At 58.2% G+C, this 27465-nt stretch overlaps 1 protein-coding gene across 4 annotated transcripts; it reads left to right on the top strand.

The window, feature by feature from the left end:
• The first annotated feature begins 978 nt into the window (after positions 1–978).
• Positions 979–27465, top strand: OSBPL9 (oxysterol binding protein like 9). 4 transcript variants are annotated; one of them, XM_076064017.1, is made up of 23 exons: positions 979–1160; positions 4120–4170; positions 5407–5485; positions 6087–6163; positions 6975–7070; positions 10144–10191; positions 10567–10596; positions 11246–11296; positions 13123–13189; positions 13550–13726; positions 14649–14841; positions 15604–15683; positions 16382–16497; positions 16791–16876; positions 17312–17537; positions 18343–18430; positions 20075–20185; positions 20377–20440; positions 22605–22745; positions 23017–23095; positions 23946–24037; positions 25112–25247; positions 26234–27465. In XM_076064017.1, the coding sequence occupies exons 1-23, from the start codon at positions 1050–1052 to the stop codon at positions 26306–26308; spliced, it is 2274 nt and encodes a 757-aa protein (XP_075920132.1). In that variant the 5' UTR covers positions 979–1049; the 3' UTR covers positions 26309–27465. The 4 variants fall into 4 exon arrangements, with proteins under 4 accessions (XP_075920132.1, XP_075920092.1, XP_075920035.1 ...); XM_076063977.1 differs by having other exon boundaries at positions 980–1160; positions 13123–13225; positions 18346–18430; XM_076063920.1 differs by having other exon boundaries at positions 980–1160; positions 13123–13225.

The raw sequence follows: 27465 nt of genomic DNA, 5'->3' as shown, positions 1-27465 counted from the left end.
GGTCGTGGGTTCAGTCCCGATGCTCACGATGCCTGCTGCTGTATATTTGGAGTTTGCGTGTCTCTCTCTCATCATCATTATCACGGTGGCTAGGTGATGTTGACTGCCTCGCCTGGTGTACAGGAGGTCGTGGGTGCGATCCCGAGAGAGAGAGAGACACCCAAACTCCAAATATACAGCAGCAGCAGCAGCACGGGCATCGTCAGGGGTCGGGATCGAACCCACGTCCTCCTGTACACCAGGCGAGGTAGTTAACATCTTGACACCTTTGTCTGGTTTACCATCCTAACGGGGTGTTTTTTTCTTTTATTCTCATATTGTTTCTTGATGTATTTCGCTGACCCTCTCCTAATGGATATCTGCTTTAAAAACAATTAAAAAGAGCTTAATAGCTCATCGGATTTCCACTACTACCTCCTCCTCAAAGCGCCGCGACGTCACCGCGTCGAGCCGCCCACGTCACGACGCTCGCGCGTAACGACGTCACGCGGCTTCACCGTGTCGAGCGGAGTCTTGTACGTGATGACGTCCGACGGAGACGTCGTCCAAAACAGAACGACGGTTACGCGACGACGTCACGAGCGAGTGACGTAATCACGCACGGTGCGTGGGACTTCCCCCCCCTCTCCTAGTGTTGTGGTGTGCCGTCATCACGCACGGCGTGTGCGACTCCTCCTCGCCCCACCCCGCGCCCTCCGGTTTTGTGGAGTGACGTAAAACGCACGGCGCGGTGTCTCACCCCCCACGCTCCGGTGTTGTGGAGTGACATCATTACGCACGGCACGTGCGACTCCCGTGTTGTTGAGCGACGTCATCACTCACGGCGCGTGCGACTCCCCCCTCCCCTCTATTTTTGCGTGACGTCATCACGCACGGCGCGTGCGACTCCCCCCCGTGTTACTGCGTGACGTTATCACGCACGGCGCGTGCGACTCCCCCCCCGCCCCGCTCCGGTGTTGTGGAGTGACGTCATCACGCCACACCCACCCGTGGACCCCGCTTGTGGAGTGGTAGGGGTCGTAAAAGGGGGGGTGGTGGGGGGGGTTGCGATGGCGTTCGTGATGGAGGGCCCGCTGAGCAAGTGGACGAACGTGATGCAGGGATGGCAGTACCGCTGGTTCGTGCTGGACTACAGCGCGGGCCTCCTCTCATACTACACGGTAAAGGGGCCCGGCGGCCGCACCTCGGGCCCACGCGCGCGCGAGAGGCGGTCCAGGCTTGCCGAGGCCTAGACCAACCGGCGTGAACCTCACCCCCGCCTACCCCCCCAACTTGCCTAGCGAATCCTGCCTGGGGAGAGACGACAGGACCCCGCCGGGGCGACGAGGAGCAAGGGGGGAAGAGGCGGTTGGGTCTCGGGGTGTGTATGTGTGTGTGCGACTGTGCGGTTGAACTTCTTTCGCACCGTACGTAGCCCAACCGCGCTAATCGTAGGTGTGGTGTGAAAGACAACAAACTAAACACAACAACAGCAACAATCAGCTCGAATTGAATGAGTTTGCCAGTCAAGATGATTTAAAAGTGCACAGCTTCCAGTGACTTCCTAATGTGTGTACGGTTGAATTTCTTTCGCACCGTACGTAGCCAACCGTACTAATCGGAATCGCCGTGGGGGAAGGCCGACAAAGTAAACAGCAACATGAAGCAGTTCTAAAGAACTGAGTTTATCAATATAGATGATTTAAAAGTAAATCACAGCGCCTAGTGGCTTTCTAACATCGGAAGGAAGAGAGCGTTCCAGACGGCCGCAGAAGCAGCGCATCTGAAAGCGCTCGATGCATTGTTGTGAGTCCATGGGTCTCTGTGTGTCTGTGGGTCTCTGTGTGAGTCTATGGGTCTCTGTGAGTCCATGGTCTCTGTGAGTCTATGGGTCTCTGTGTGAGTCTATGGGTTTCTGTGTGAGTCTATGGGTCTCTGTGTGAGTCTATGGATCTCTGTGTGAGTCTATGGGTCTCTGTGTGAGTCTATGGGTCTCTGTGAGTCTATGGGTCTCTGTGTGAGTCTATGGGTTTCTGTGTGAGTCTATGGGTCTCTGTGTGAGTCTATGGGTCTCTGTGTGAGTCTATGGGTGTCTGTGTGAGTCTATGGGTCTCTGTGTGAGTCTATGGGTGTCTGTGTGAGTCTATGGGTCTCTGTGTGAGTCTATGGGTCTCTGTGTGAGTCTATGGGTCTCTGTGTGAGTCTGTGGGTCACCGTGTGAGTCTATGGGTCTCTGTGTGAGTCTATGGGTCTCTGTGTGAGTCTATGGGTCTCTGTGTGAGTCTATGGGTCTCTGTGTGAGTCTATGGGTCTCTGTGTGAGTCTATGGGTCTCTGTGTGAGTCTATGGGTCTCTGTGTGAGTCTATGGGTCTCTGTGTGAGCCTACTGGTCTCTTTACAAGTCTGTGGATCTCTGTGCTAGTCTATGGGTCTCTGTGAGTCTATGGATCTCTGTGCGAGTCTGTGGATCTCTGTGCGAGTCTGGGTCTCTGTGGTGAGTACGTACGTTGAACTTCTTTCGCACCGTGCATTATCCAGCCGCGCCAACCGTAGTTGCGTTGGAAGGACACCAAAGTAAACATTAAATCGGGACGTCACTTCGACGCGTGACTTGTTTGGTTCGTCGCGGCTAAGGATGACGGGCATAGGGGTGCGGTGATGTTCTAGGGGTCAAGATAGGGCTCGGGTAAGGGGTCAAGCTGTCGGATTAGGGTCGAGTAGCAAGCAAGTCGAACGTTAAGGGTACAGGGATACGCCTTGGGTCGTGGGTTCGGTTTAGTGGGTTAGCGATGGAGGCAATGGGGGTTAAAGGTTTATGGTTAAGGAAAAATATTCTTTGGGTAGGTTCAAAGAAAAATAACAAAAAAAACTACGACTTCTCGATCGCAACACAAGCGTTCGTCATCAAGGAAGAGTGGGTTAGCTTCTCAAGGTAAACTGTTTGTAAAGGTTTGAAATGGTCGTAGCTCAAATGTCAGCAGCCAATGTTAATGTGAGTGGTGGGCAGCGACCGTGTGACGGTGATGGGTTTTCCCACCAATCATAGTTTGGGGTTGAGGGAGTTGCTGTTGTAGTTGTGCGTAGGGTTAGGATGAGGGGGTTAAGACATAGGGGTGGGGTAAGGGATAAGCTGTATGATGATACCCCCGATCCCTACGTACGTGTGTTGGAACTTCTTTCGCACCGTGCTCACTTAACCCGACCCCCAAACTCTAGCGTAAGGTTATAACTCTTCGTTTATAACATTAGGCTCAGATCTATGGTGACAACGCCTGCAAAGTTAAAGGCCGCTTCGGGGGTATGGGGGGGGGTGGGTGCTATGCTGCCTTGTGAGCAGCAGAGGGCATTGCAGCACAACGCATTGCATTTACTGCACACCGCTTTCACGAACACCCACACAGGCCAGCATGGTGAGGTGTGGTCCAGTCACCTCCGATTACCCGCACGGCGTGGGGAGGCCCTCATCCAGCAGTTGATTGGGGGCCACGGTGGCTAGGAGATGTTGACCGCCTCGCCTGGTATGCAGGAGGTCGTGGGTTTGATCCTGAACCCTGACGCCTGCTGCTGTATATTTTAACAAGACGATTCCCGTACACAGCGCAGGGAGGGGGTGGTTGACACCAGGCACACAACACACACAGTACGGATGACGGTGCAGTGGCAAACCCGTCTAAACTGCGTGTTTCAATAAACTATCTCTACAAACCCTGGTGTCTTCTGAAGCCCTCATACCCCTGTAGGAGAGGGGGGAAAGGGAGGTGGGGGGGGGAAGGGGGGGAGTGCCTAAATGCCCTCATGAATGCTCTTAAGAATCAATGCCCACTGGAGGAGAGGCAGTGAAGGGGGTTCCACGTTTGGCGGTAAGCATCCTCCCTGCCCCTTAGTTTTGCGACTTAGATGCTCTAGAGCGGCACATTTTTTTTTACAATGTATTGGCCTATTCCCGCAGTGTTTGGAAAGTATACAAATCACTGAAAAATGTGCAAATAAAATCATTCTTTTTTATCTTACCCGGTAAAGCTCCCCGAGGTATCAATCTACTGGCTCGATCTTCGTTACAGGGCACATTGAGATCTACGGACGGAATGTGCCACTTTAGAAACGTGCGTTATTATTACGATATCATTGTTTTCATTTCAGTCCAAAGACAAGATGATGAGAGGGTCCCGACGGGGCTGTGTTCGACTCCGGGTGAGTGGCAGCGTGTGCGCTGATTGTGGTGACGGTGGTGGCGGTGGTGGCGTTGGTGGCGGTGGTGGCGGTGGTGGCGGTGGTGGCGGTAGCGGCCGTGAAGGACGCTGCTACTGGGCAGTTGGAGACAGTCACCCTCCAGCAACGGAGGGCGGGGGGAGCGACGCTCACAACAACGATGAGCGGAGTGCCGGGGGGAATAAATACACAAAGTCGGCACAGTGGGCAGCACAGCTGGTGGTGCATCTGCGAAATATCTCAGCCAGTAAAAGCCATGGCATGTGCTGGGTCTGTCCCATGACGCCTTGCTGGCAGGCCTTCGACACTTCACGGTGCCTCAGGGTGCACCTAGCATGGCACGAGCGCCGCGGTGACGTCGCCGCCAATTACTGTGAACGGGAGCGTCATAGCTCATCGGATTTCTCCAGTATTAATAAATATTCAGATTTTGACTTAGCGGTGAACGGCGGTTGTTGTTGAAGATCGTCACAAGTGGGGAGGTGGTTTTGGTGATGTTACGGTCGCTCGTGTTGGTGCTGGTGATGATAGCGTGGCACCGGTGATACAGTCGGTTGTTCTTGAGAGGCCGACTAAGCTTGATCAATCTACCATTATAAATGTTGCTCGTTCCTTACGACCAGAGGAAGGAGATGCAATTGGTGGTGCGGGGTGATGTTGGGTGGTGTTTGTAGCGATGGTATTATTGGTGTAGATTTTTTATGATGTTTTTGGTGATGGGGTGCCACGGTGGCTCGGAGATGTTAACTACCTCGCCTGGTATGCAGGAGGTCGTGGGTTCAATCCAGACCCTGACACCTGCTGTATATTTGGAGTTTTGCGTTTCTCTCTCCCCGTGGTCACGTGGATTTTTCTCCGGGCCTCTCCGGTTTGTCCCTCCACATTTAGAATCAACGCTACGTGTTTAGAGTATTTGGCTGCTATGGATTTCCACGCGATAATAAGCCCACTTCGTTGAGCTTTCGTTTGCGATATCCAGGTCGCTTCTGAAAAGAGCTTACGTCGCTGGCACCTGGTAAAGTAAAAATCTTTTTTGGAATAGTTTTATCTGGGAATGGTTGTTTTGGCGATGATAGTGAATGTGAGGGTTTAACGGTGGAGGTATCGGTGGTCATTCTGGGTATGTTTTCTGACAATGGAGATGGCGCTGATGATGATGACGGGAATTGTTTTATTGGTGTTGGTGGTCATGTTCCTCTCTCTCCTCTCTGTGTGTAGGGAGCGGTGATTGGCATCGACGATGAAGATGACAGCACTTTCACCATCACCGTGGATCAGAAAACTTTCCACTTCCAGGGTAACTCCCCACTTGCATGAACAAACAAAAGCAAAAAAAACTCCACACACGCTGCAGTCATCCGCGTATGTTTGGAGTTTTCGGTGTCTCTTTCCCCTGTGGTCACATGGATTTTTCTCCGGGTCCTCCGGTTTTTCTCTCCACTTTTAGATCAAACGGCCGTTCAGAGTATTTGACCGCTGTAAATTTCCACTTGATGATGAGCCCACTTCGTTGAGCTATCATTTGTGATGACAGGGTCGCTTCTCAATAAAAGAGCTGTATAGCTCAGTGGGCCTTAGCTGGTAAAATAAAAGAAGTTCAACATACGTACAATATCATTCATGGCCAGGTCGCTTCTCAAACAAGAGCTCTATATATATATACACACTGGATAGTTTAAAATTTCCCATTGGTGCATCAGGATGCGGTTTCGGGTGGACCATGAGCTTCCGTGGAAGATCAAACCCAGGGATCTTCTGCGTTGGCTCCTTCACCAGGTGTTTGTGAGTTCTTTTGAACTCGATTCGGCTCTCCAAGCGTCATCGGGGGCTGAACTCGCCTTGTAGGCTTGACTGTCGGTGGTAAGTGTGATTCAGTGTTGGCGAACGTTCTCCGGCAGCGCGTGACGCAGACGAGAGGGAGAAGTGGATCGGAGCGCTCGAAGACACGATCCAGAGGCACTCGCTGCAGCTGAGGGTACCGGACGCACACGCACGCTGCCTTACACACACATACACACGCGCTGCCTTACACGCCTTACACACGCGCTGCCTTACACACACACACATACGCTGCCTTACACACACATACACACGTGCTGCCTTACACGCCTTACACAGACGCTGCCTTACACACGCGCTGCCTTACACACACACATACGCTGCCTTACACACACGCTGCCTTGCACACACACACACATACGCTGCCTTACACACACGCTGCCTTACACACACGCTGCCTTACACACACATACACACGCGCTGCCTTACATACACACACATACGCTGCCTTACACACACATACACACGTGCTGCCTTACACGCCTTACACAGACGCTGCCTTACACACGCGCTGCCTTACACACACACATACGCTGCCTTACACACACGCTGCCTTGCACACACACACACACACTCGCTGCCTTACACACACAAAGACAAAATCCCCCCTGTAGCCTGAATAGACTATTGGGGCAAGTGCTGTTAGCGAGCAGCACCTATGAAGGCCGGCACTGTGGCGCACGAGGGGGTGGGTGGCCAGCACCACGCCCCTAACCGCTTTTGCCTCCTCAGCGGCGATGTTTACTACACACCGCATCAGGCGCTCATTTGAGGCTGAGTCGACCTAGGGGACGGCCAGGCAAAAGCCGCTGCTGCGAGAATGACCGACGTTTTTGTGATGGTTGATGTTCCTTGACGAGATCAGCAAGGCATTGTGGGTTCATTTGTAAGCCTGCCCCCCCCCCCTCCCTGCTCCCCCCACCCCCCTCCTCTTCCGTGCCCCCCAGGACCCCGAGCTGAACTTGACGCCAGGTGGCGGGGACTTTGAGCGGAAACTGGCGGAAGCTGACGCCTACCTGCAGATCCTCATTGAGCAGCAGCAGGTGTCAGAGACGCACGGGGGAGATGGGCGGGGGGAGACACGGGGGAGATGGGTGGGGGAGGCACGGGGGAGATGGGTGGGGGGAGACACGGGGGAGATGGGTGGGGGAGACACGGGGGGAGACGGGGGGAGACACGGGGGAGATGGGTGGGGGAGGCACGGGGGAGATGGGTGGGGGAGGCACGGGGGACATGGGTGGGGGAGACACGAGGGGAGACGCGAGGGAGATGGGTGGGGGAGACATGGGGGACATGGGTGGGGGAGACACGGGGGGAGATGGGGGGAGACACGGGGGAGATGGTTGGGGGAGACACGGGGGGGGACGGGGGGAGACACGGGGGAGATGGTTGGGGGAGACACGGGGGAGATGGGTGGGGGAGACACGGGGGGAGATGGGGGGAGACACGGGGGAGATGGTTGGGGGAGACACGGGGGACATGGGTGGGGGAGACACGGGGGGAGATGGGGGGAGACACGGGGGAGATGGTTGGGGGAGACACGGGGGGGGACGGGGGGAGACACGGGGGAGATGGTTGGGGGAGACACGGGGGAGATGGGTGGGGGAGACACGGGGGAGATGGGTGGGGGAGACACGGGGGAGATGGGTGGGGGAGACACGGGGGAGATGGGTGGGGGAGACACGGGGGAGATGGGTGGGGGAGACACGGGGGAGATGGTTGGGGGAGACACGGGGGAGATGGGTAGGGGAGACACGGGGGAGATGGGTGGGGAAGACACGGGGGAGATGGGTGGGGGAGACATGGGGGAGATGGGTGGGGGAGACACGGGGGAGATGGGTAGGGGAGACACGGGGGAGATGGGTGGGGGAGACACGGGGGAGATGGGCGGGGGGAGACACGGGGGAGATGGGCGGGGGGAGACACGGGGGAGATGGGTGGGGGAGGCACGGGGGAGATGGGTGGGGGAGACACGGGGGAGATGGGTGGGGGAGACACGGGGGAGATGGGCGGGGGGAGACACGGGGGAGATGGGTGGGGGAGGCACGGGGGAGATGGGTGGGGGAGACACGGGGGAGATGGGTGGGGGAGACACGGGGGAGATGGGTGGGGGAGACTCGGGGGGAGACACGGGGGAGATGGGTGGGGGAGGCACGGGGGAGATGGGTGGGGGAGGCACGGGGGAGATGGGTGGGGGAGACACGGGGGAGATGGGCGGGGGGAGACACGGGGGGAGATGGGTGGGGGAGACACGGGGGAGATGGGCGGGGGGAGACACGGGGGAGATGGGTGGGGGAGACACGGGGGAGATGGGTGGGGGGAGACACGGGGGAGATGGGTGGGGGAGACACGGGGGGAGACACGGGGGAGATGGGTGGGGGAGACACGGGGGAGATGGGCAGGGGGAGACACGGGGGAGATGGGTGGGGGAGGCACGGGGGGAGACACGGGGGAGATGGGTGGGGGAGACACGGGGGAGATGGGTGGGGGAGACACGGGGGAGATGGGCGGGGGGAGACACGGGGGAGATGGGCGGGGGGAGACACGGGGGAGATGGGCGGGGGGAGACACGGGGGGAGATGGGCGGGGGGAGACACGGGGGGAGATGGGTGGGGGAGACTCGGGGGGAGACACGGGGGAGATGGGTGGGGGAGGCACGGGGGAGATGGGTGGGGGAGACACGGGGGAGATGGGCGGGGGGAGACACGGGGGAGATGGGCGGGGGAGGCACGGGGGAGATGGGTGGGGGAGGCACGGGGGGAGACGGGGGGGACACGGGGGAGATGGGTGGGGGAGACACGGGGGAGATGGGTGGGGGAGACACGGGGGAGATGGGTGGGGGAGACACGGGAGAGATGGGTGGGGGAGACACGGGGGGAGACGGGGGGAGACACGGGGGAGATGGGTGGGGGAGACACGGGGGGAGACGGGGGGAGACACGGGGGAGATGGTTGGGGGAGACACGGGGGGAGACGGGGGGAGACACGGGGGAGATGGGTGGGGGAGACACGGGGGGAGACGGGGGGAGACACGGGGGAGATGGTTGGGGGAGACACGGGGGGAGACGGGGGGAGACACGGGGGAGATGGTTGGGGGAGACACGGGGGAGATGGGTGGGGGAGACATGGAGGAGATGGGTGGGGAAGACACGGGGGGAGACGGGGAGAGACACGGGGGAGATGGTTGGGGGAGACACGGGGGGAGACGCGGGGAGACACGGGGGAGATGGGTGGGGGAGACACGGGGGGAGACGGGGGGAGACACGGGGGAGATGGTTGGGGGAGACACGGGGGGAGACGGGGGGAGACACGGGGGAGACGGGTGGGGGAGACACGGGGGAGATGGGTAGGGGAGACACGGGGGAGATGGGTGGGGGAGACATGGGGGAGATGGGTGGGGGAGACACGGGGGAGATGGGTGGGGGAGATGGGTGGGGGAGACACGGGGGGAGACACGGGGGAGATGGGTGAGGGAGACACGGGGCAGATGGGTAGGGGAGACACGGGGGAGATGGGTGGGGAAGACACGGGGGAGATGGGTGGCGGAGACACGGGGGAGATGGATGGGGGAGACGCGGGGGAGATGGGTGGGGGCGACACGGGAGAAAGAGACATGAGAGAGACATGGGGAGACCGGGGAGGGGTTGACAGAGACGTGGGGATATGAAGAAGGAAAGGCAGCACCCAAATGCTCTGAACGTGTGACGTGGATCATAAATGCGGAGGGAACAACTGGAGGACCCGGAGAAAAATCCACTTGACCACGGGGAAGGCAGAGAGACACGCAGACTCCAAATATACAGCAGCAGGCATCGTCAGGAGTCGGGATCGAATCCACGACCTCCTGTATACCAGGCGAGGTAGTTAACATCTAGCCACCGTGATGATGATGATGATAAGAGACACGCAGACTCCAAATATACAGCAGGCATCGTCAGGGTCGGGATCGAACCCACGACCTCCTGTACACCAGGCGAGGTAGTTAACATCTCCTAGCCACCGTGGCACCTAGACACCAGGAGATTGTGAGACATAGGGAAAGCAGACACGCAATGGGATATCGTCTCGCTCACACTGCCGCCACTGTTTGTGTCGCCGTCTCTCCGTGTTCCCGCAGTGCTTCGATGAGAAACTCAAGCTATGCAAGGATGAAGAGCAAAGGAGGGTGAGTGAACGCCCCATGCCGGGAATTTCCACACGGCTTCACCGTGGTATCGAAGCGTGTTTGTCTATGTGGCGAGCAGGTGGTGTGTTAGCGGTGGTGTGTGTTAGCGGTGGTGTGTGTTAGCGGTGGTGTGTGTTTGCGGTGGTGTGTTAGCGGTGGTGTGTTAGCGGTGGTGTGTTAGCGGTGGTGTGTGTTTGCGGTGGTGTGTGTTTGCGGTGGTGTGTTAGCGGTGTTGTTAGCGGTGTGTGTTAGCGTTGTCTTTGCGATGGCGTTTTAGCGGTGTATCTGTGCGGTGTTGTTAGCGGTGTATCTTTGCGGTGTTGTTAGCGGGGGTGTGTTAGCGGTGTGTCTGTGCGTTGTGTGTGTCCTTTGCAGAAGGTGGGAGAACTCAAAGGGATCTCCATGGTAAGTCTCCACCCCTTCCCACAAACAGACAAAATCCCCCGTGTAGCCTCTAAGAGACTGTAGGGGCAGGTGGCTATTAGCGAGTAGCACCTATGAAGGCCGGCAAAGCACACGAGGGGGTGGGTGGCCAGCGACCACGCCCGGCCGCTTTTGTCTCCCCAGTGGGCGATGTTTACTACACACGGCACCAGCTACGCATTCGAGGGCGAGTCGACTTAGGGGAGGAGGCCCAGGACCGGTTCGGATAATCGTCGCCGGTGTTGGGGGCGGTGAGCGGAAATCGAGCGTTTGTAGTGCGCTCACCGCTACCGTTCCCCACACCACACTAACACACGCACGCACACCTATCGAGTCTCTTCATTAATTGAACCCCATCTAATCCATCCTTGTCAGCGTGTGTCTCTCTCCGCGTGAAAGTGCGTCGCGTTCACGATTGAAACGTGCAATTGGAATGCGACTAATGGTGATGATGATGATGATGACAATGGTGATGGTGATGACAGTGATGGTGGTGATGAGGATGATTATGGTGATGACGATAATGGTGATGATGAAGATCGGGACCACAATAACCGTGATGACGATGATAATGGTGACGACGATGGCGATGACGATGGCGCTGATGACGACGGTGATGCTGTCCCCACAGAACATGGTGGAGTCCATAAAGCACTGCATCGTCTTGCTGCAGATCGCCAAGGTGAGATCCAGCCGCCAGGTTAATTTAACAACAACAAGGAGAATTGTTATTTCATCTCATCCAGCGTCATTCCTGCGAGTTGCTTCCCGTGCCGCTGCACGCTAATTACGTGCAAGGGCCATATCCTGTTTGTAGCAGTTATCAGGCAAATTAAAACCATCAGAAGAGAACAATTCCTAAACAAGTTTGGAAATGGCACCACAAACCGAAGACGCAAGGCAGCCAGGCAGTGCACACCGTGGGAACGTTCTCCGCCATGTTCGTGCGCGCGTGTGTGTCCGTGCGTGCGTGTGTTTGTGTGTGGGGAGCGGTAGTGGTGTAGCGTTTAGCGTTACGCTGCGCTGTGAACCTGGCGACACGGGTTCGATTCCCGCTCACGGCCAACACCCAGTGACGATCATCTGAACCGGTCCTGGGCCTCCTCTAGGTCGACTCAGCCTCAAATGAGTACCTGGTGCGGTGTGTAGGAAAAGTCGCCGCCGGGGAGACAAAGGCGGCCGGGCGTGGTGTTGGCCACCCACCCCCTCGTGTGCTGTGCCGGCCTTCATAGGTGCTCGCTAACAGCACTTGCCCAAACATTCTGTTAAGGCTGCTACCTTGGGGATCTTTGTCTTTTGAGCGGTAGTGGTTTAAGCGGTTAGCGCTACGCTCCGTTATGAACCCGGCGTTGACCGGGTTCATAACGTTTCCCGCTGACGGCCACCAACAGCGGGGACGATTGAAGTTTACCTGGGCCTCCCCTCGGTCGACTTGGCCTCAAATGAGTACCTGGGTGCGGTGTGTAGTAAACGTCGCCACTGGAGAGACAAAGGTGGTCGGGCATGGTGCTGGCAACCCACCTCCCCCCTCGTGATGCACTTCTGCGGCCGTCTAGAACGCTCTCTTCCGTTTATTTGGAAGCCAGTAGGAGCTTCGCACTCTTTAAATCTTCATCTAGATTGACAAACTAATTTCTTTCGAACTGCTTGTTGTGGTGTTTAGTTTGTTGGCCTTCATATTTAGCACGGTTGACTACGTACTGTGCAAAACAAGTTCAATATACTTACACAGGACTTGCACAGAGACCCATAGACTCACACGGCAGAGACCCACAGACTCACACAGAGACCCGTAGCCTCACACAGAGACCCACAGACTCGCACAGAGGCTCAGACTCACACAGAGACCCATAGACTCATACAGAGACCCACAGACTCACACAGAGGCCCATAGACTAGCACACAGACCCATAGACTCACACAGAGATCCATAGACTCACACAGCAGAGACCCATAGACTCACACGGCAGAGACCTGTAGACTAACACAGAGAACCGTAGACTCACACAGAGACCCATGGACTCGCACAGAGACCCACAGACTCACACACAGAGACCCGTAGACTCGCACAGAGACCCATAAACTCACACAGAGACCCACAGATTAACACAGAGACCCACAGACTCACACACAGAGACCCGTAGACTCGCACAGAGACCCATAGACTCACACAGAGACCCACAGACTCACACACAGAGACCCATAGACTCACACATACACCCATAGACTCACACAGAGACCCATAGACTCACACAGAGACCCACAGACTCACACAGAGACCCACAGACTCACACAGAGACCCACAGACTCACACAGAGACCCACAGACTCACACACAGAGACCCGTAGACTCGCACAGAGACCCACAGACTCACACAGAGACCCGTAGACTCGCACAGAGACCCACAGACTCACACAGAGACCCACAGACTCACACAGAGAGACCCGTAGACTCACACAGAGACCCATAGACTCACACAGAGACCCGTGTGGTTGCGTGGCAACGCAGAGCTCGCTGAACCCGGTGGAGACCGTGAGGGACGGGGACGGTGAGGAAGCGGTGGTGGCGCACGCCGGTACGGCAAGCGGCCGCCCGGAACTCACGTGCGCCGGTACGGCGAGCGGGGAGACGATGGTTGTGGTGGTGGTGGTGTTGTTGTTAAGGTGGTGGTTGTGGTATGTATGCACGTGCGTTTGAAATTATACGTAGATCAGGGGAGCGCGGCTAATTTGAGTGGTGATGATGGTGTTAAGTGGTGCTGATTGAGTGCTGGCGATGGCGTTAACGAGGCGATGGTGGTAATTGACGGTGTTGAGAAATGAGCCGCGAGTCTCGGCCTGAAGCCTTCCGCGGTAAACGTGCGAGCGGGCGTCGCGGCCAGCGCAGGCGCTCGGTGCCGGTGTCTCGTTTACCACCCCCCACCGCCGTGCCGCAGGTTCCCGCGGGGATCGGCCGGCGGGCGGAGGGACGGCGTCGGCGGAAGCGCGCCCCACGACGCTCCACGTGTCCTCCCCCGCGGCACCGTCGCTCGGCCTCGACAAGCCGCCGCCGCCGCCGCCGCCGCCGCCGCCGCTGCCGCCGCCGCACGCCAGGGACGACGGCGGAGAGGACGGTGGGCGGCGCGGGTGGCGGGGAGTGGCGGCGCAGCGGTTAGCGCTGCGAGGTCGGCGGCCCCGAGTTCGACTCCCGCTCACGGCCAACGCCGGTGGCGATTTTCTGAACCGGTCCTGGGCCTCATCCCCAGTGGCGGTGTGTGGTGAACATCGCCACTGGGGAGACAAAGGCGGCCGGGCGTGGTGCTGGCCACCCCACCCCCTCGTGTGCCGCAGTGCCAACTTTCGTAGGTGCTCGCTAACAGCACTTGCCCCTACAGTATGTTAGAGGCTACACGGGGAATCTTTGTCTTTGTCTCCTACATAGCTGCTGCTGCTACTCGCTAACAGCACTTGCCCCGACAGTCTGTTAGAGGCTACACGGGGAATCTTTGTCTTTGTCTCCTACATAGCTGCTGCTGCTACTCGCTAACAGCACTTGCCCCTATAGTCTGTTAGAGGCTACACGGTGGGGGGTCTTTGTCTCCTTCATAGTCGCTGCTGCTACTCGCTAACAGCACTTGCCCCGACAGTCTGTTAGAGGCTACACGGTGGGGGATCTTTGTCTTTTGGTGCTGTGCGGAGCAGTGGTGCAGTGGTTAGCGCTACTCTGCAGCGCTCCAAGCCCCCGGCGGCTCGATTTCGATTGCCTCCTTTCATGCGCCCACCACGTCCTCACCACGTCCTCACCTCGTCCTCACCACGACCTCACCACGACCTCACCACGTCCTCACCACGACCTCACCACGACCTCACCACGACCTCACCACGACCTCACGACCACGGACAGAGCGTCGATGCCTCCGCTCGTCGACGAGTTTACCGAGTAGTTACCGAGTAGTTACCGAGTAGTTACCGAGAGTTACTGAGTAGTTTACCGAGTAGTTACCGAGTAGTTACCGAGTAGTTACCGAGTCGCCGTCGTCTGCCACCCCATCGCAGGCAGCGGCAGCAGCGGCGGCGGCGGCGACGATGACGACGACGACGACTTTGAGGAGGAGGCGGCGGTTGTGGTGACGTCGCCGTGTGACGTCGCCGGAGTCCCCCACATCTCCTACTCGAGCAGCGAGGACGAGTTCTACGACGCCAACGACAGCGACGCCAACGACAGCACGTCGCCCAAGCCCCCGCGCACGTGAGTCGCCCTCTCGCTCGCTCAGTCGCTCGCTCGGTCACTCGCTCGTTGTGTTGCGTTTTGTTCACTCACTCGCTCACTCATTCACTCACTCACTCGCTCGGTCACTCGCTCGCTGTGTTGCGTTTTGTTCACTCACTCGCTCACTCATTCACTCACTCGCTCGGTCACTCGCTCGTTGTGTTGCGTTTTGTTCACTCATTCGCTCACTCATTCACTCACTCGCTCGGTCACTCGCTCGCTGTGTTGCGTTTTGTTCACTCATTCGCTCACTCATTCACTCACTCGCTCGCTCACTCGCTCGCTGTGTTGCATTTTGTTCACTCGCTCGCTCACTCGCTCACTCACTCGCTCGCTCGCTCGCTCGCTCGCTCACTCGTTGTGTTGCGTTTGTTCACTCACTCGCTCACTCATTCACTCACTCGCTCGTTGTGTTGCGTTTGTTCACTCACTCGCTCACTCATTCACTTGCTCACTCACTCACTCGCTGTGTTGCGTTTTGTTCACTCGTTCGCTCACTCATTCACTCACTCGCTCGCTGTGTTGCGTTTTGTTCACTCACTCGCTCACTCATTCACTCGCTCGCTCGCTCATTCACTCGCTCACTTGCTCGCTCATTCACTCGCTCACTCGCTCACTCGCTCTGTCACTCGCTCGCGCTGATACGTTCGCTCACGGCAAATGACGATGACGATGACGATGACGACGACGATGATGATGTCTCCACTGCTGCTGCTCTCCGGTCCCCGGTGTCGAACTCAGGTCATTGGGAGCCTCGGGCCTCAAGCACCCCGCCACCACCGAGTCGCTGGCCTCCATCGCCTCGGGCTGTACCAACGACGGTGTGTACCGTAGGGGGGGTGCTGGGGTGCTGGGACGCAGCGGGCGGTGAGAATGGGTCGTGCCACATTGCCTTTTTGTCCCCTGTGGATTCCACTTCCTCCTTATTGCCATCTACCTGCGCTCGAAACGAATTCTTGTTCGACGCGGGGCTTTGGCGATCGATTGTTGGCGGTCCGATAAATCCACGGCAGCGCACCCTGGTCGTCGGCTTCGGAAGGAGTGGAATGGATGCGTGCCGGCCTGGTTCGGCGTTGGTGCGGTATTTCTGCAGCTTAGCCAGGCGCTCCTGTGTCCCCCGGCCTCCTGGCACGGACCCCGTCATCCAACAGCGGAGTGGCAAAGGGTTGTAAATGATATACGATGTTACCGCAGTCGGTTGCGCGACCACGATCAGTCACGCGGCGCGTGTGGCAACGCGCGTACATGGCGACGCGTGTGTACACGTGACGTGACGACGAGTGTACGTGCGACGCGTGTGTACACGTGACGTGACGACGAGTGTACGTGCGACGCGTATGTACACGTGACGTGACGACGAGTGTACGTGCGACGCGTGTGTACACGTGACATGATGACGAGTGTACGTGCGACGCGTGTGTACACGTGACATGATGACGAGTGTACATGCGACCTGCGTGTACACGAGACGTGTGTACACGTGACGTGTCGTGCGACGTGCGTGTCGTGCGTGGGGCAGAGCGCTACGACGCGCAGGACGAGAACGACTCGGAGGAGGGCGAGTCGGTGGAGGACCACAAGAGCGTCATCATGCACCTGCTGTCCCAGGTCAAGCTGGGCATGGACCTCACCAAGGTGAGGCCCCCACCACCCACACCACCCCCACCACCCCCACCACTCCCTCCCTCTCCACCCGCTCCCTCCATCCCTTCCCTCCCACCCTCTCCCTCCCTCCAGGGGGCGACTAGTATTTCCACCAAAGAAGAGACTCCTAGAGACCTGTGTAGATACACAGACTCCGAGAGACTCGTGGAGCCCCGTGGAGTTATAGACTCGCAGAGGCTCGTGGAGCCCTGTAGAGACACACAGAGTTGCACAGAGCCGAACAAAGACTCGTTGAGACTCATAGCAGCCCGTCGTGCGAGCAGGTGGTGCTGCCCACCTTCATCCTGGAGCGGCGCTCGCTGCTGGAGATGTACGCCGACTTCTTCGCTCACCCCGACCTTTTCGTCAGGTGAGCAGCGCTCACCGCCGCGGTGCCGCCACACTCACCACCACACTCGCCGCCACACTCACCACCACACTCACCACCACACTCACCACCACACTCGCCGCCACACTCACCACCACACTCACCACCACACTCACCACCACACTCGCCGCCACACTCACTGCCACACTCACCACCACACTCGCCGCGATACCGCCACACTCTCCGCCACACTCACTGCCACACTCACCACCACACTCGCCGCGATACCGCCACACTCGCCGCCACACTCACCGCAGTGCCGCCACACTCACCGCCACACTCACCGCCACACTCGCCGCCACATTCGCCGCCACACTCACCACCACACTCCCCGCCACACTCGCCCTGCGTCTCCCCACGTCTCCTAAAGCCACCCTACGCGTGTCTCCCCCCCGCCGCCTCCCCGGCGTCTCCCAGCGTGGCGGGTGGCGTGGACGCTCGCGAGCGCATGGTGAGCGTCGTGCGCTGGTACCTCTCCTCCTTCCACGCCGGGCGCAAGGGGTCGGTCGCCAAGAAGCCGTACAACCCCATCCTGGGCGAGACGTTCCACTGCCACTGGACGGTGCCCGACCACCACCACCACCACCAGCAGCAGCAGCAGCAGCACGCGGCCGTGCCGGCCGTGCCGGCGGAAGAGACCAGCGTCAGTGCCCCCCACCCCACCCGCCACCACTCCCCCCCTACTACCCTCCCCCCCCACCATTACCTCCCCCCACTCCACCACTCCCCCCTCCCACCACTACCCCCACCACCACTACTCCCCCCCACCACTACCCTCCCCCCATCATTACCTCCCCCCACTCCACCACTCCCCCCTCCCACCACTACTCCCCCCCACCACTACTCCATCCAACCACTACCCTCCCCCCCACCACTACCCTCTCCCACACCACTACCTCACACCACCACTACCATCCCCCCCACTACTACCTCCCCCCACCCCACCACTCCCCCCTCCCACCACTACCCCCTCCCACCACTACCCCCACCACCACCACCCCCAACACCACAACAGTCCCCCACCACGACCCTGCCTCCCCTCCCCCCCACCACTCCCCCCTCCCACCACTACCCCCCCTCCCCACCACCACCGTTCCCCCCCTACCCCATCTCTCCGCCCCCCCCCCGCCCGACCATGGTGCTGGTGTTGATGATGATGATGGTTCTGGCGATGATGGTGGTAGTGATGATGATGATGGTTCTGGCGATGATGGCGCTGGCGATGATGGTGGTAGTGATGATGATGGTGGTAGTGATGATGGTGGTAGTGATGATGATGATGGTTCTGGCGACGATGGCGCTGGCGATGATGGTGGTAGTGATGATGATGGTGGTAGTGATGATGATGATGGTGCTGGCTGTTAATGATGATGATGATGCTGACGACGACGATGATGGTTCTGACGATGGCGACGGCGACGTCACCGCGTGATGTCCCCTCCCTCCAGCAGGAGCTGGCGGCGGACGGGCCGGTCCCGTGGGCGACCAAGGGCAGCGTGACGTTCATTGCGGAGCAGGTGTCTCACCACCCACCCAGTGAGTCGCGCACCGTTCACAAGAGGGGTGCCCACGGTGGCTAGGAGATGTTAACTACCTCGCCTGGTGTACAGGAGGTCGTGGGGTTGCGATCCCGACCCTGACGCGATGCCTGCTGCTGCTGTATATTTGGAGTTTGCGTGTCTCTTTCATCATCATCACGGTGGCTAGGAGATGTTAACTACCTCGCCTGGTGTACAGGAGGTCGTGGGTTCGATCCCGACCTGCTGCTGCTGTATATTTAGAGTTTGCGTGTCTCTTTCATCATCATCACGGTGGCTAGGAGATGTTGACTACCTCGCCTGGTGTACAGGAGGTCGTGGGTTCGATCCCGACCTGCTGCTGCTGCTGTATATTTAGAGTTTGCGCGTCTCTTTCATCATCATCACGGTGGCTAGGAGATGTTGACTACCTCGCCTGGTGTACAGGAGGTCGTGGGTTCGATCCCGACCTGCTGCTGCTGCTGTATATTTAGAGTTTGCGCGTCTCTCTCTCTCTCTCACTCTTCCCGTGGTCGGGTGGATTTTTCTTCGGGGTCCTCCCGGTTTTCCCCTCCACATTTAGAATCGACGTGCGTTCAGACTATTTGGCTGCTATAAATGTCCACGTGACAAGCCACTTTGTTGAGCTATCCTCTGTGGCCTGGTTGCTTCTGAAATAGCGATATAGCTCAAGTGGGCCTTACCTGGTGAAATAAAAATAATAGGAAGACAAAGATTCCCCCGAATAGCCTTGACAGACTGTTGTGGGTAAGCGCTGTTCGCGAGCAGCAGCACCTATGAAGGCCGGCACTGTGGCACACGAGGGGGTGGGTGGCCAGCACCACGCCCGGCCGCCTTTGTCTCCCCAGTGGCGATGTTTTTACACGCGGCACCAGGTACTCATTTGAGGCTGAGTCGACCTAGGGGAGGCCCAGGACCGGCTCAGATATTCGTCACCGGTGTTGGCCGTGAGCCAGAATCGAACCCGTGTCGCCTGGTTCGTGGCTTGGCGCGCTGGCCGCTACACTACCGCTCCCCACATAAACACTTACACAGACACACACACAGACACACACACACAGACACACACAGACAGACTTACACCTGCAACCACGCCACCACCACCACCTCGGCTACACACCTCCGATTAGCACGGTTGGCTACGTTACGGTGCGAAAGAAGTTCAGCGTACATAGGGAAGGCCCGGGACCGTGAGCGCAGCACTACCCCTCCCCACTGTGACACAAGTTGAACATCTTTCGCACTGTACGTAAGCCAACCGTGCTAATTGGAGTTGCGAGGGAAGGGCACCAAACTAAACACAAACAGCAGTTCTCGATGATGAATTAAAATTGCGTAGCTCCAAGTGGCTTCCTTAATGCCAGAAGGAAGAGAGCGTTCCGGACGGCCGCAGAAGCTCATCTGAAACCGCGCGATGATAATGATGCGGTGACCACCACCGACTTTGTTGGACTGTCCAGCCCGCTGCTGCCGCTGCTGCTACTGCAAGGATGATGACCGGCGTTCACGCTCTTTGGTGACGGGTACTGTGATCTTGCAGTACCCGTCACCACGACACGTGCCAAAGTCAATGTGTCACACCGCCGTGTGACACCCCCACCCCCAACCTCCCCCCTCCCTCCCCGAATTCCCCCCACGGCAGTCTCGGCCTTCTACGCGGAGTGCCACTGCAGGAGGATCCAGTTCAACGCTCATATCTGGACCAAGTCCAAGTTCCTGGGCATGTCCATCGGTGTGCACAACATCGGGCAAGGTACTCCCCCCCCCCACCCCTCCCGCCACTCACCGCCGCACTCACACCCCCGCTCGCACTGACAACCACACTCCGACTCACCGCCACACTCGCCACCACGCTCCCACCCACCGCCGCACTCACTGCCACCGCACTCGCACCGCCGCCGCGCTCGCACTCACCGCACTCGCTCCGTGTGTGTGCGCCGGCAGGCTGCGTCTCTCTGCTGGATCACGACGAGGATTACATCATCACCTTCCCCAACGGATACGGACGGTACGGAGTTGCGCGCACACACGCACTCGCACGCACGCACGCATTCCCGCGACAGCCTACGCCCCGGTGGGTGTCCGGTCTAAGTGTGTCCAGCGTGATGCGTGAGGTCACGGTTAGTGCACGAGCCCACTGACTACCATATAGAATACACGCTACACTACACACTACTCTACACGACACATTACATGACATCATACACGACACGTTACACTACGCATTACACAACACATTACACTACACAAAACTTGACACTCTACACATTCATACTCTTTGGTTCTATTCGGTAAAGTCACGTAGGTAAAAAAATAAAACAACAAAAATCACGACGTTTCGGCCACAACACAAGCGGCCTTCATCAGGTGAAGGGATCAAGCTGTCTCGAGGATGAGCCTGATCCCTTCACCTGATGAAGGCCGCTTGTGTTGTGGCCGAAACGTCGTGATTTTTGTTGTTTTATTTTTTACCTACGTGACTTTACCGAACAGAACCAAAGAGTATGGATCCTTGCAGTCACGAAAGCTTTAAATCTAGAACTCTACACATTACACTACACTACACACTACTCCACACACTACACACACTACACACAACGCGACACGATACACTGGAATACGCTCCTCCTGACGACACTGGGGCGCCGCTGGAGCTACGCACTTCTCAGTCATCTCGATGGGAAGCTCACTTCCTGTTAGAACTCCATTTTTGTGTTGAGTTTTGTTTTGCTCGCCGCCGCACCTCCGATGAACACGGCTTGGCTACGACGTTCGCTGCAATAAGACGTTCAACGTACACACGCACACAGCAGCTACGTACACAGCAGCTACACACACAGCTACCCTACCCTACCACGGTGCAGCTACGTACACAGCGGCTACACACACAGCTACCCTACCCTGGTGCAGCTACGTACAGAGCGGATACACACACAGCAGCTACACACACAGCAGCTACACACACAGCAGCTACCCTACCACGGTGCAGCTACGCACACAGCGGCTACACACACAGCTACCCTACCATAGTGCAGCTACGTACACAGCGGCTACACACACAGCTACCCTACCACGGTGCAGCTACGTACAGAGCTGCTACACACACAGCTACCCTACCCTGGTGCAGCTACGTACACAGCGGCTACACACACAGCTACCCTACCCTGGTGCAGCTACGTACAGAGCGGCTACACACACAGCTACCCTACCCTGGTGCAGCTACGTACAGAGCGGCTACACACACAGCTACCCTACCCTGGTGCAGCTACGTACACAGCGGCTACACACACAGCTACCCTACCCTGGTGCAGCTACGTACAGAGCGGCTACACACACAGCTACCCTACCCTGGTGCAGCTACGTACACAGTGGCTACCCTACCACGGTGCAGCTACGCACACAGCGGCTACACACACAGCTACCCTACCCTGGTGCAGCTACGTACACAGCGGCTACCCTACCACGGTGCAGCTACATACACAGCTACCCTACCACGGTGCAGCTACACACACAGCAGCTACCCTACCACGGTGCAGCTACATACACAGCTACCCTACCTTGGTGCAGCTACACACACAGCGGCTACCCTACCACGGTGCAGCTACATACACAGCAGCTACCCTACCACGGTGCAGCTACGTACACAGCGGCTACCTTACCCTGGTGCAGCTACACATACAGCGGCTACACACACAGCTACCCTACCCTGGTGCAGCTACGTACACAGTGGCTACCCTACCATAGTGCAGCTACGCACACAGCGGCTACACACACAGCTACCCTACCCTGGTGCAGCTACGTACACAGTGGCTACCCTACCACGGTGCAGCTACGCACACAGCGGCTACCCTACCATAGTGCAGCTACGCGCACAGCGGCTACACACACAGCTACCCTACCCTGGTGCAGCTACGTACACAGTGGCTACCCTACCACGGTGCAGCTACGTACACAGTGGCTACCCTACCATAGTGCAGCTACACACACAGCTACCCTACCCTGGTGCAGCTACACACACAGCTACCCTACCCTGGTGGAGCTACACACACAGCGGCTACCCTACCCTCGCGCGTCGTGTTGGCCGTTGTAGGTGCTCGGTAACAGCACTTGCCCCAACAGTCCATTAAGGCTATACGGGGCGGGTGGGGTGTGGCTCTTTGTCTTTTTGCCAGGTCTATCCTGACGGTGCCGTGGGTGGAGCTGGGAGGGGAGTGCACAATCAGCTGCGCAAAGTCGGGCTTCACGGCCACCGTCAACTTCCACACCAAGCCCTTCTATGGGGGCTCCAAGCACCGCATCAGCGCGGAAATCCTGTACGGCATCACGCGGCCCTCGCCGCTGGGCACATGGCACTCGGCACACGGCACTTGGCACCCGCAACTCGGCAAACAGCCATCGGCACGCGGCGCTCATCACCACAACGCATTCCGCGGTGAAACGACGCCAGGGATGCGCGTTGGCACGTCGTATTGGCAGACTCCACACTCGCTTACAATGCTTCGGCCAGTTGTTCTTCACAAGCCGTGCGAGGGAGAGAGAGAGTTTTGTTGTTGTTGTTGTTGTTGTTGCGTGACGCTGCCACAGCTCCCCGAACGAGAAGAAGCCCTTTGTGTCGATCGAGGGCGAGTGGAACGGCACGATGCACGCCAAGTGGAGCACGGGGGTCAGTGCGTGGGGACACGCTGGGACACACACGGGGTCGGGGACACACATGGGGTCGGGGACACACACGGGGTCAGGGAGGCACACGCGGGGACACACACGGGGTTGGGGACACACATTGGGTCGGGGACACACACGGGGTCGGGGACACACACGGGGTTGGGGACACACATTGGGTCGGGGACACACACGGGGTCGGGGACACACACGGGGTCGGGGACACACACGGGGATGGAGGATACGTGCGGACACTCACGGGGACACACGCAGGCAAACGCGGGGATGCACGCGGGACACACGGGGACAGAGACAGACAGGGATGCACACATCGGCACTGGGGAGACAAAGGTGGCCGAGCCTGGTGCTGGCCACCTACCCCGTAGTGTGCCGTGCCGGCCTTCATAGGTGCTACTTGCTCACGGCACTTGCCCCAACAGTCTGTTAAAACTATACGGGGGGGTCTTTGTCTTTTTCTCGAACTTTGTCTGGGCGAGGTACTGTGGGGAGCGGTGGTGCAGCGGTTAGCGCTACGCTGCGCTACGAAGCACGGCTACCCGAGTTCGATAACCCGCTCACGGCGAACACCGGCGACGATTATCTGAACCGGTCCGGGGCCTCCCCGAGGTCGTAGACTCTGTACCTTTTGCGGTGTGTGTGTGTGTAGTAAGCATCGTCACTTAGAGAGAGACAAAGGCGTCCGGGCGGGCGTGGTGCTGGCCACCCACCCCACCCACCCATGTCGTGTTACCGTGCCGGCCTTCGTTGGTGCTCGCCGCTTGTTAGCAGCACTTGCCCCAGCGGCCTGCGTGCCTAACTGGGGGGGGTGGGGGAACTTTACCTTTGCGTGGCAGGAGAGCAGCGTCTTTGTGGACACCAAATCCATTCCCATCACCAAGAAGAAGGTGCGGAGGATCGAGGACCAGGGAGAGTTCGAGTCACGGCGGTAAGCCGGGCCTCCTCCTGCCCGCTCGGTCGACTCGGCCTCAAATGAGTGTCCGGTGGAGCCTCGCCGTGGGGAGAGCCGGGGGACACGCGCGGTTGCGCCGAGGTGCTCGTGTCCGCGATGGTGGTGGCGGTGGTGGTGATAGTGGTCATGGTGGTGGTCGTGGTGGTGGTGATAGTGGTCATGGTGGTGGTCGTGGTGGTGGTGATGATAGTGATGGTGACGGTGGTGGCGGTCGTGGTGGTGGTGATGATGGTGATGGTGGCGGTCGTGGTGGTGGTGATGTTGTGGTGGTTGTGGTGGTGGTGGCGGAGGCAGTCGTGAAGGTGCGGGGGGCGGTTATGACGCTGCGCTACGAACCCGGCGACCCGCTCATGGCCACAAACACCGGCGTGCCGATTGTCGGCCTCAATTGAGCACCGAGGGGTGGACGCATCGAGGTTGACCCGGACCGTCCACCTTAAGTCCCGCCTGGCCTAAAATGTACTTCTGGTTGTGGTCTCTCCTAAGTCACCTCGGCCGTAAATGAGTGCCCAGTGAGTGCATATCACACTTGAACTAAACTTCGTGTTTAGCGTATTTTTTTTACTATTTTTTATTTATCCGATACGGCCCACTGAGCTATGTAGCGCCTTTTCAGACGCGACCTCGCCACAAACGATAGTTCAACGACGTGGCTCATCATCATCATCATCGTGTGGTCATTTTTAGCAGCAGCCGAATACTCTAAACGCGTGACGTTGATTCTAAATGTGGAGGGGAAAAAACCAGGAGGTACCGGAGACAAATCTACGCGACCATCACGGGGAGAGGGGCAGAAGGAGACACGCAGACTTAAAATATACAGCAGCAGCAGGCGTCGTCAGGGTTGGGATCGAACCCACGACCTCCTGCATACCAGGCGAGGTAGTCAACATCTCTTAGCCACCGTGACGACGATGATGAGAGAGAGAGAGAGACACGCAAACTCCAAATATACAGCAGCAGCAGGCATTTTCTGGGTCGGGATCGAACCCACGGCCTTCTGCGTACCAGGCGCGGGAGATAACCGCGGCTGTCGTGGTGTTGCCGCAGGCTGTGGCGTGACGTGACGAGCAGCCTCAAGGCGGGAGACATCGACCGCGCGACCGACGCCAAGCACCACCTGGAGGAGCAGCAGCGGGCGGAGGCGCGCGGGCGCAAGGAGAGCGGGGATGCCTGGCGCACCAAGGTACTCGCGCCCGCGGTGGTGGCGGTGGTGGCGGTGGTGGTGGTGGCGGTGGTGGCGGTGACAGTGGTGGTGGTGGTGGTTGCGGCAGTAGTGGTGGCGACGACGGTGGTGGTGGCGGCAGCGGTGGTGGCGGTGATGGTGATGGTGGCGTGGTGGTGGTGACGACGGTTGTCGTGGTGATGAGACAAAGGCGGTCGGGCGTGGTGCTGGCCACCCACCTCCTCGTGTACCGTTCCTGCCTTCATAGGTGCTCGCTAACAGCATTTGCCCCTACAGTCTGTTAAGGCTATACAGGGGATCTTTGGTGGTGACGGTGGTGATAGTGGTGATGATTGTGGTAGTGATGGTGGTGGTGGAGGTGGTGGTGAAGGTGGTGATAGTGGTGGTAATTATGGGGCGCAGCACTGCAGTGCTTCGTGGACCGCGCTACAAACGTGGCCCCCCAAGTTGGATTCCCACTCGCAGCCAACATCGGTGACGAATAGCTGAATTGGTGACTTGGTTTCCCATTGGTTAATTCGGCTTTAAAAATGAGTACCTGGTGCTGCGTGTAAACATCGCCACTGGGGAGACAAACGCGGCCGGGCGTGGCGTTGTCCACCCACCCCCCTCTCGCGTGCCGTGCTGCCTTTCATAGGTGCTGCTGCTACTCGCTAACAGCACTTGCCCCGACAGTCTGTTAGAGGCTACACGGGGGATCTTTGTCTTTGTCTCCTTCATAGGCGCTGCTGCTACTCGCTAACAGCACTTGCCCCGACAGTCTGTTAGAGGCTACACGGGGGATCTTTGTCTTTGTCTCCTTCATAGGCGCTGCTGCTACTCGCTAACAGCACTTGCCCCGACAGTCTGTTAGAGGCTACACGGGGGATCTTTGTCTTTGTCTCCTTCATAGGTGCTGCTGTTACTCGCTAACAGCACTTGCCCGGACAGTTTGTTGAGGCTATGCGGGGGTGCGGGGGGATCTTTGTCTCTTTGTCTCTGTGTAGTTATTCCACGAGGATGGAGAGTGCTGGATTTATGACAACCCGCTCATCAAGAGGCTGGCGCCGGCTCAGGAGTGACAGAGAACACGCCAACACGCCACGTATCGTTACACCCCGATGTAAACTATACACTTTGTTTTTATTTTACCAGGCAAGGCCCCACTGAGCGATGTAGCTCTTTTTTTTTCAGACACGACCTGGCCATCACAAACGATAGCTCAACCAAGTGGCTCATCATCATCGCGTGGAAATTTCCAGTAGCCAAATACTCCTAAACACGTGACGTTGAATCTGAACGTGGAAGGGGAAAAACCGGAGGACCCTGGAGAAAAATCCACGCGACCACCACGGGGAGAGAGAGAGAGAGCAGGCATTGTCAGGGGTCGGGATCGAACCCACGACCTCCTGTACACCAGGCGAGGTAGTGTGTGGTGACGGCACGCAACGTGTGTGCCGTCACCACACACAACGTGATGCACCACTCGAACTAGGCACCCCTAGCTACCGCTACGCTTCGCAGCAGACAGCAAGCTTAGCAACGCACCCCGACCTCATCCCAACATCACAACGCTCGCCACCGTTACGCGACTCGCTACTAACAGCACTCGCCTTCCCGTGTGGCCTTCAAAAGCCTGTTCAAGGCTACACGGGGGGGGGGGGGCGGGCGATCTTTGTCGCCAATATTCCAGAGTCGCCCCACGCGCGCCTTCGAGGAAGGCGGCCTCGGGTGGAGAGACCATTCCTGTCGCCAACCCAACCCCGGGCACGGGCGCGCGATCCGTCCGGTGAATGTTTCGCAGCGCTCGGTCTATAAATCTCGACCGAAAATATCGTCGTCGGTTTCGTCGTCGCCGCCGCCGCCATCACTTACAGCTTCCTCACCCCCCCGCCCCCCGTGAACGCAGCGAGAGAGAGAGAGAGAGCAAGGATCGTGTGCGCGTGCGTCCAACGACCAAAGTGGTTGACGCTAAAAGTTTATTTGCGTGTAAACTAAGAAAGCCGTCGGTTGCCGCGCGTGCCGAAGCGACGGTGGTAGCACCACCGCCGCTTTCGCCGTCCTCGTCGGCCGTGGTCGATCCGGAGTCGCGGAATTCCGAGCTTCGCTGTCGCTTGCCCACCCGATTTCTGATGCACGGTAGATTCGGCGAACTGCCAATCGCCCTTGAATGTATAATTAACCTGTTCAAAATTAATATGCAAATAAAATGCATTCAGTGTATTCTGCAGATACTGAA

This window comes from Petromyzon marinus, chromosome 1, assembly GCF_048934315.1.
Source record: "Petromyzon marinus isolate PM22_M1 ecotype Great Lakes invasive population chromosome 1, UKy_Petmar_22M1.pri1.0, whole genome shotgun sequence".
NCBI lineage: Eukaryota > Metazoa > Chordata > Hyperoartia > Petromyzontiformes > Petromyzontidae > Petromyzon > Petromyzon marinus.
This window is presented reverse-complemented; position numbering and strand designations above follow the sequence as displayed.

Excerpts from the sequence above, each read along its gene's own strand:
- OSBPL9 (XM_076063920.1), top strand. The coding sequence starts at position 1,050 with ATGGCGTTCGTGATGGAGGGCCCGCTGAGCAAGTGGACGAACGTGATG. Across the intron at positions 11,297-13,122 it reads TCTTGCTGCAGATCGCCAAG|AGCTCGCTGAACCCGGTGGA; the intron begins GTGAGATCCAGC and ends GTGGCAACGCAG. Across the intron at positions 15,684-16,381 it reads CTCGGGCTGTACCAACGACG|AGCGCTACGACGCGCAGGAC; the intron begins GTGTGTACCGTA and ends TGCGTGGGGCAG.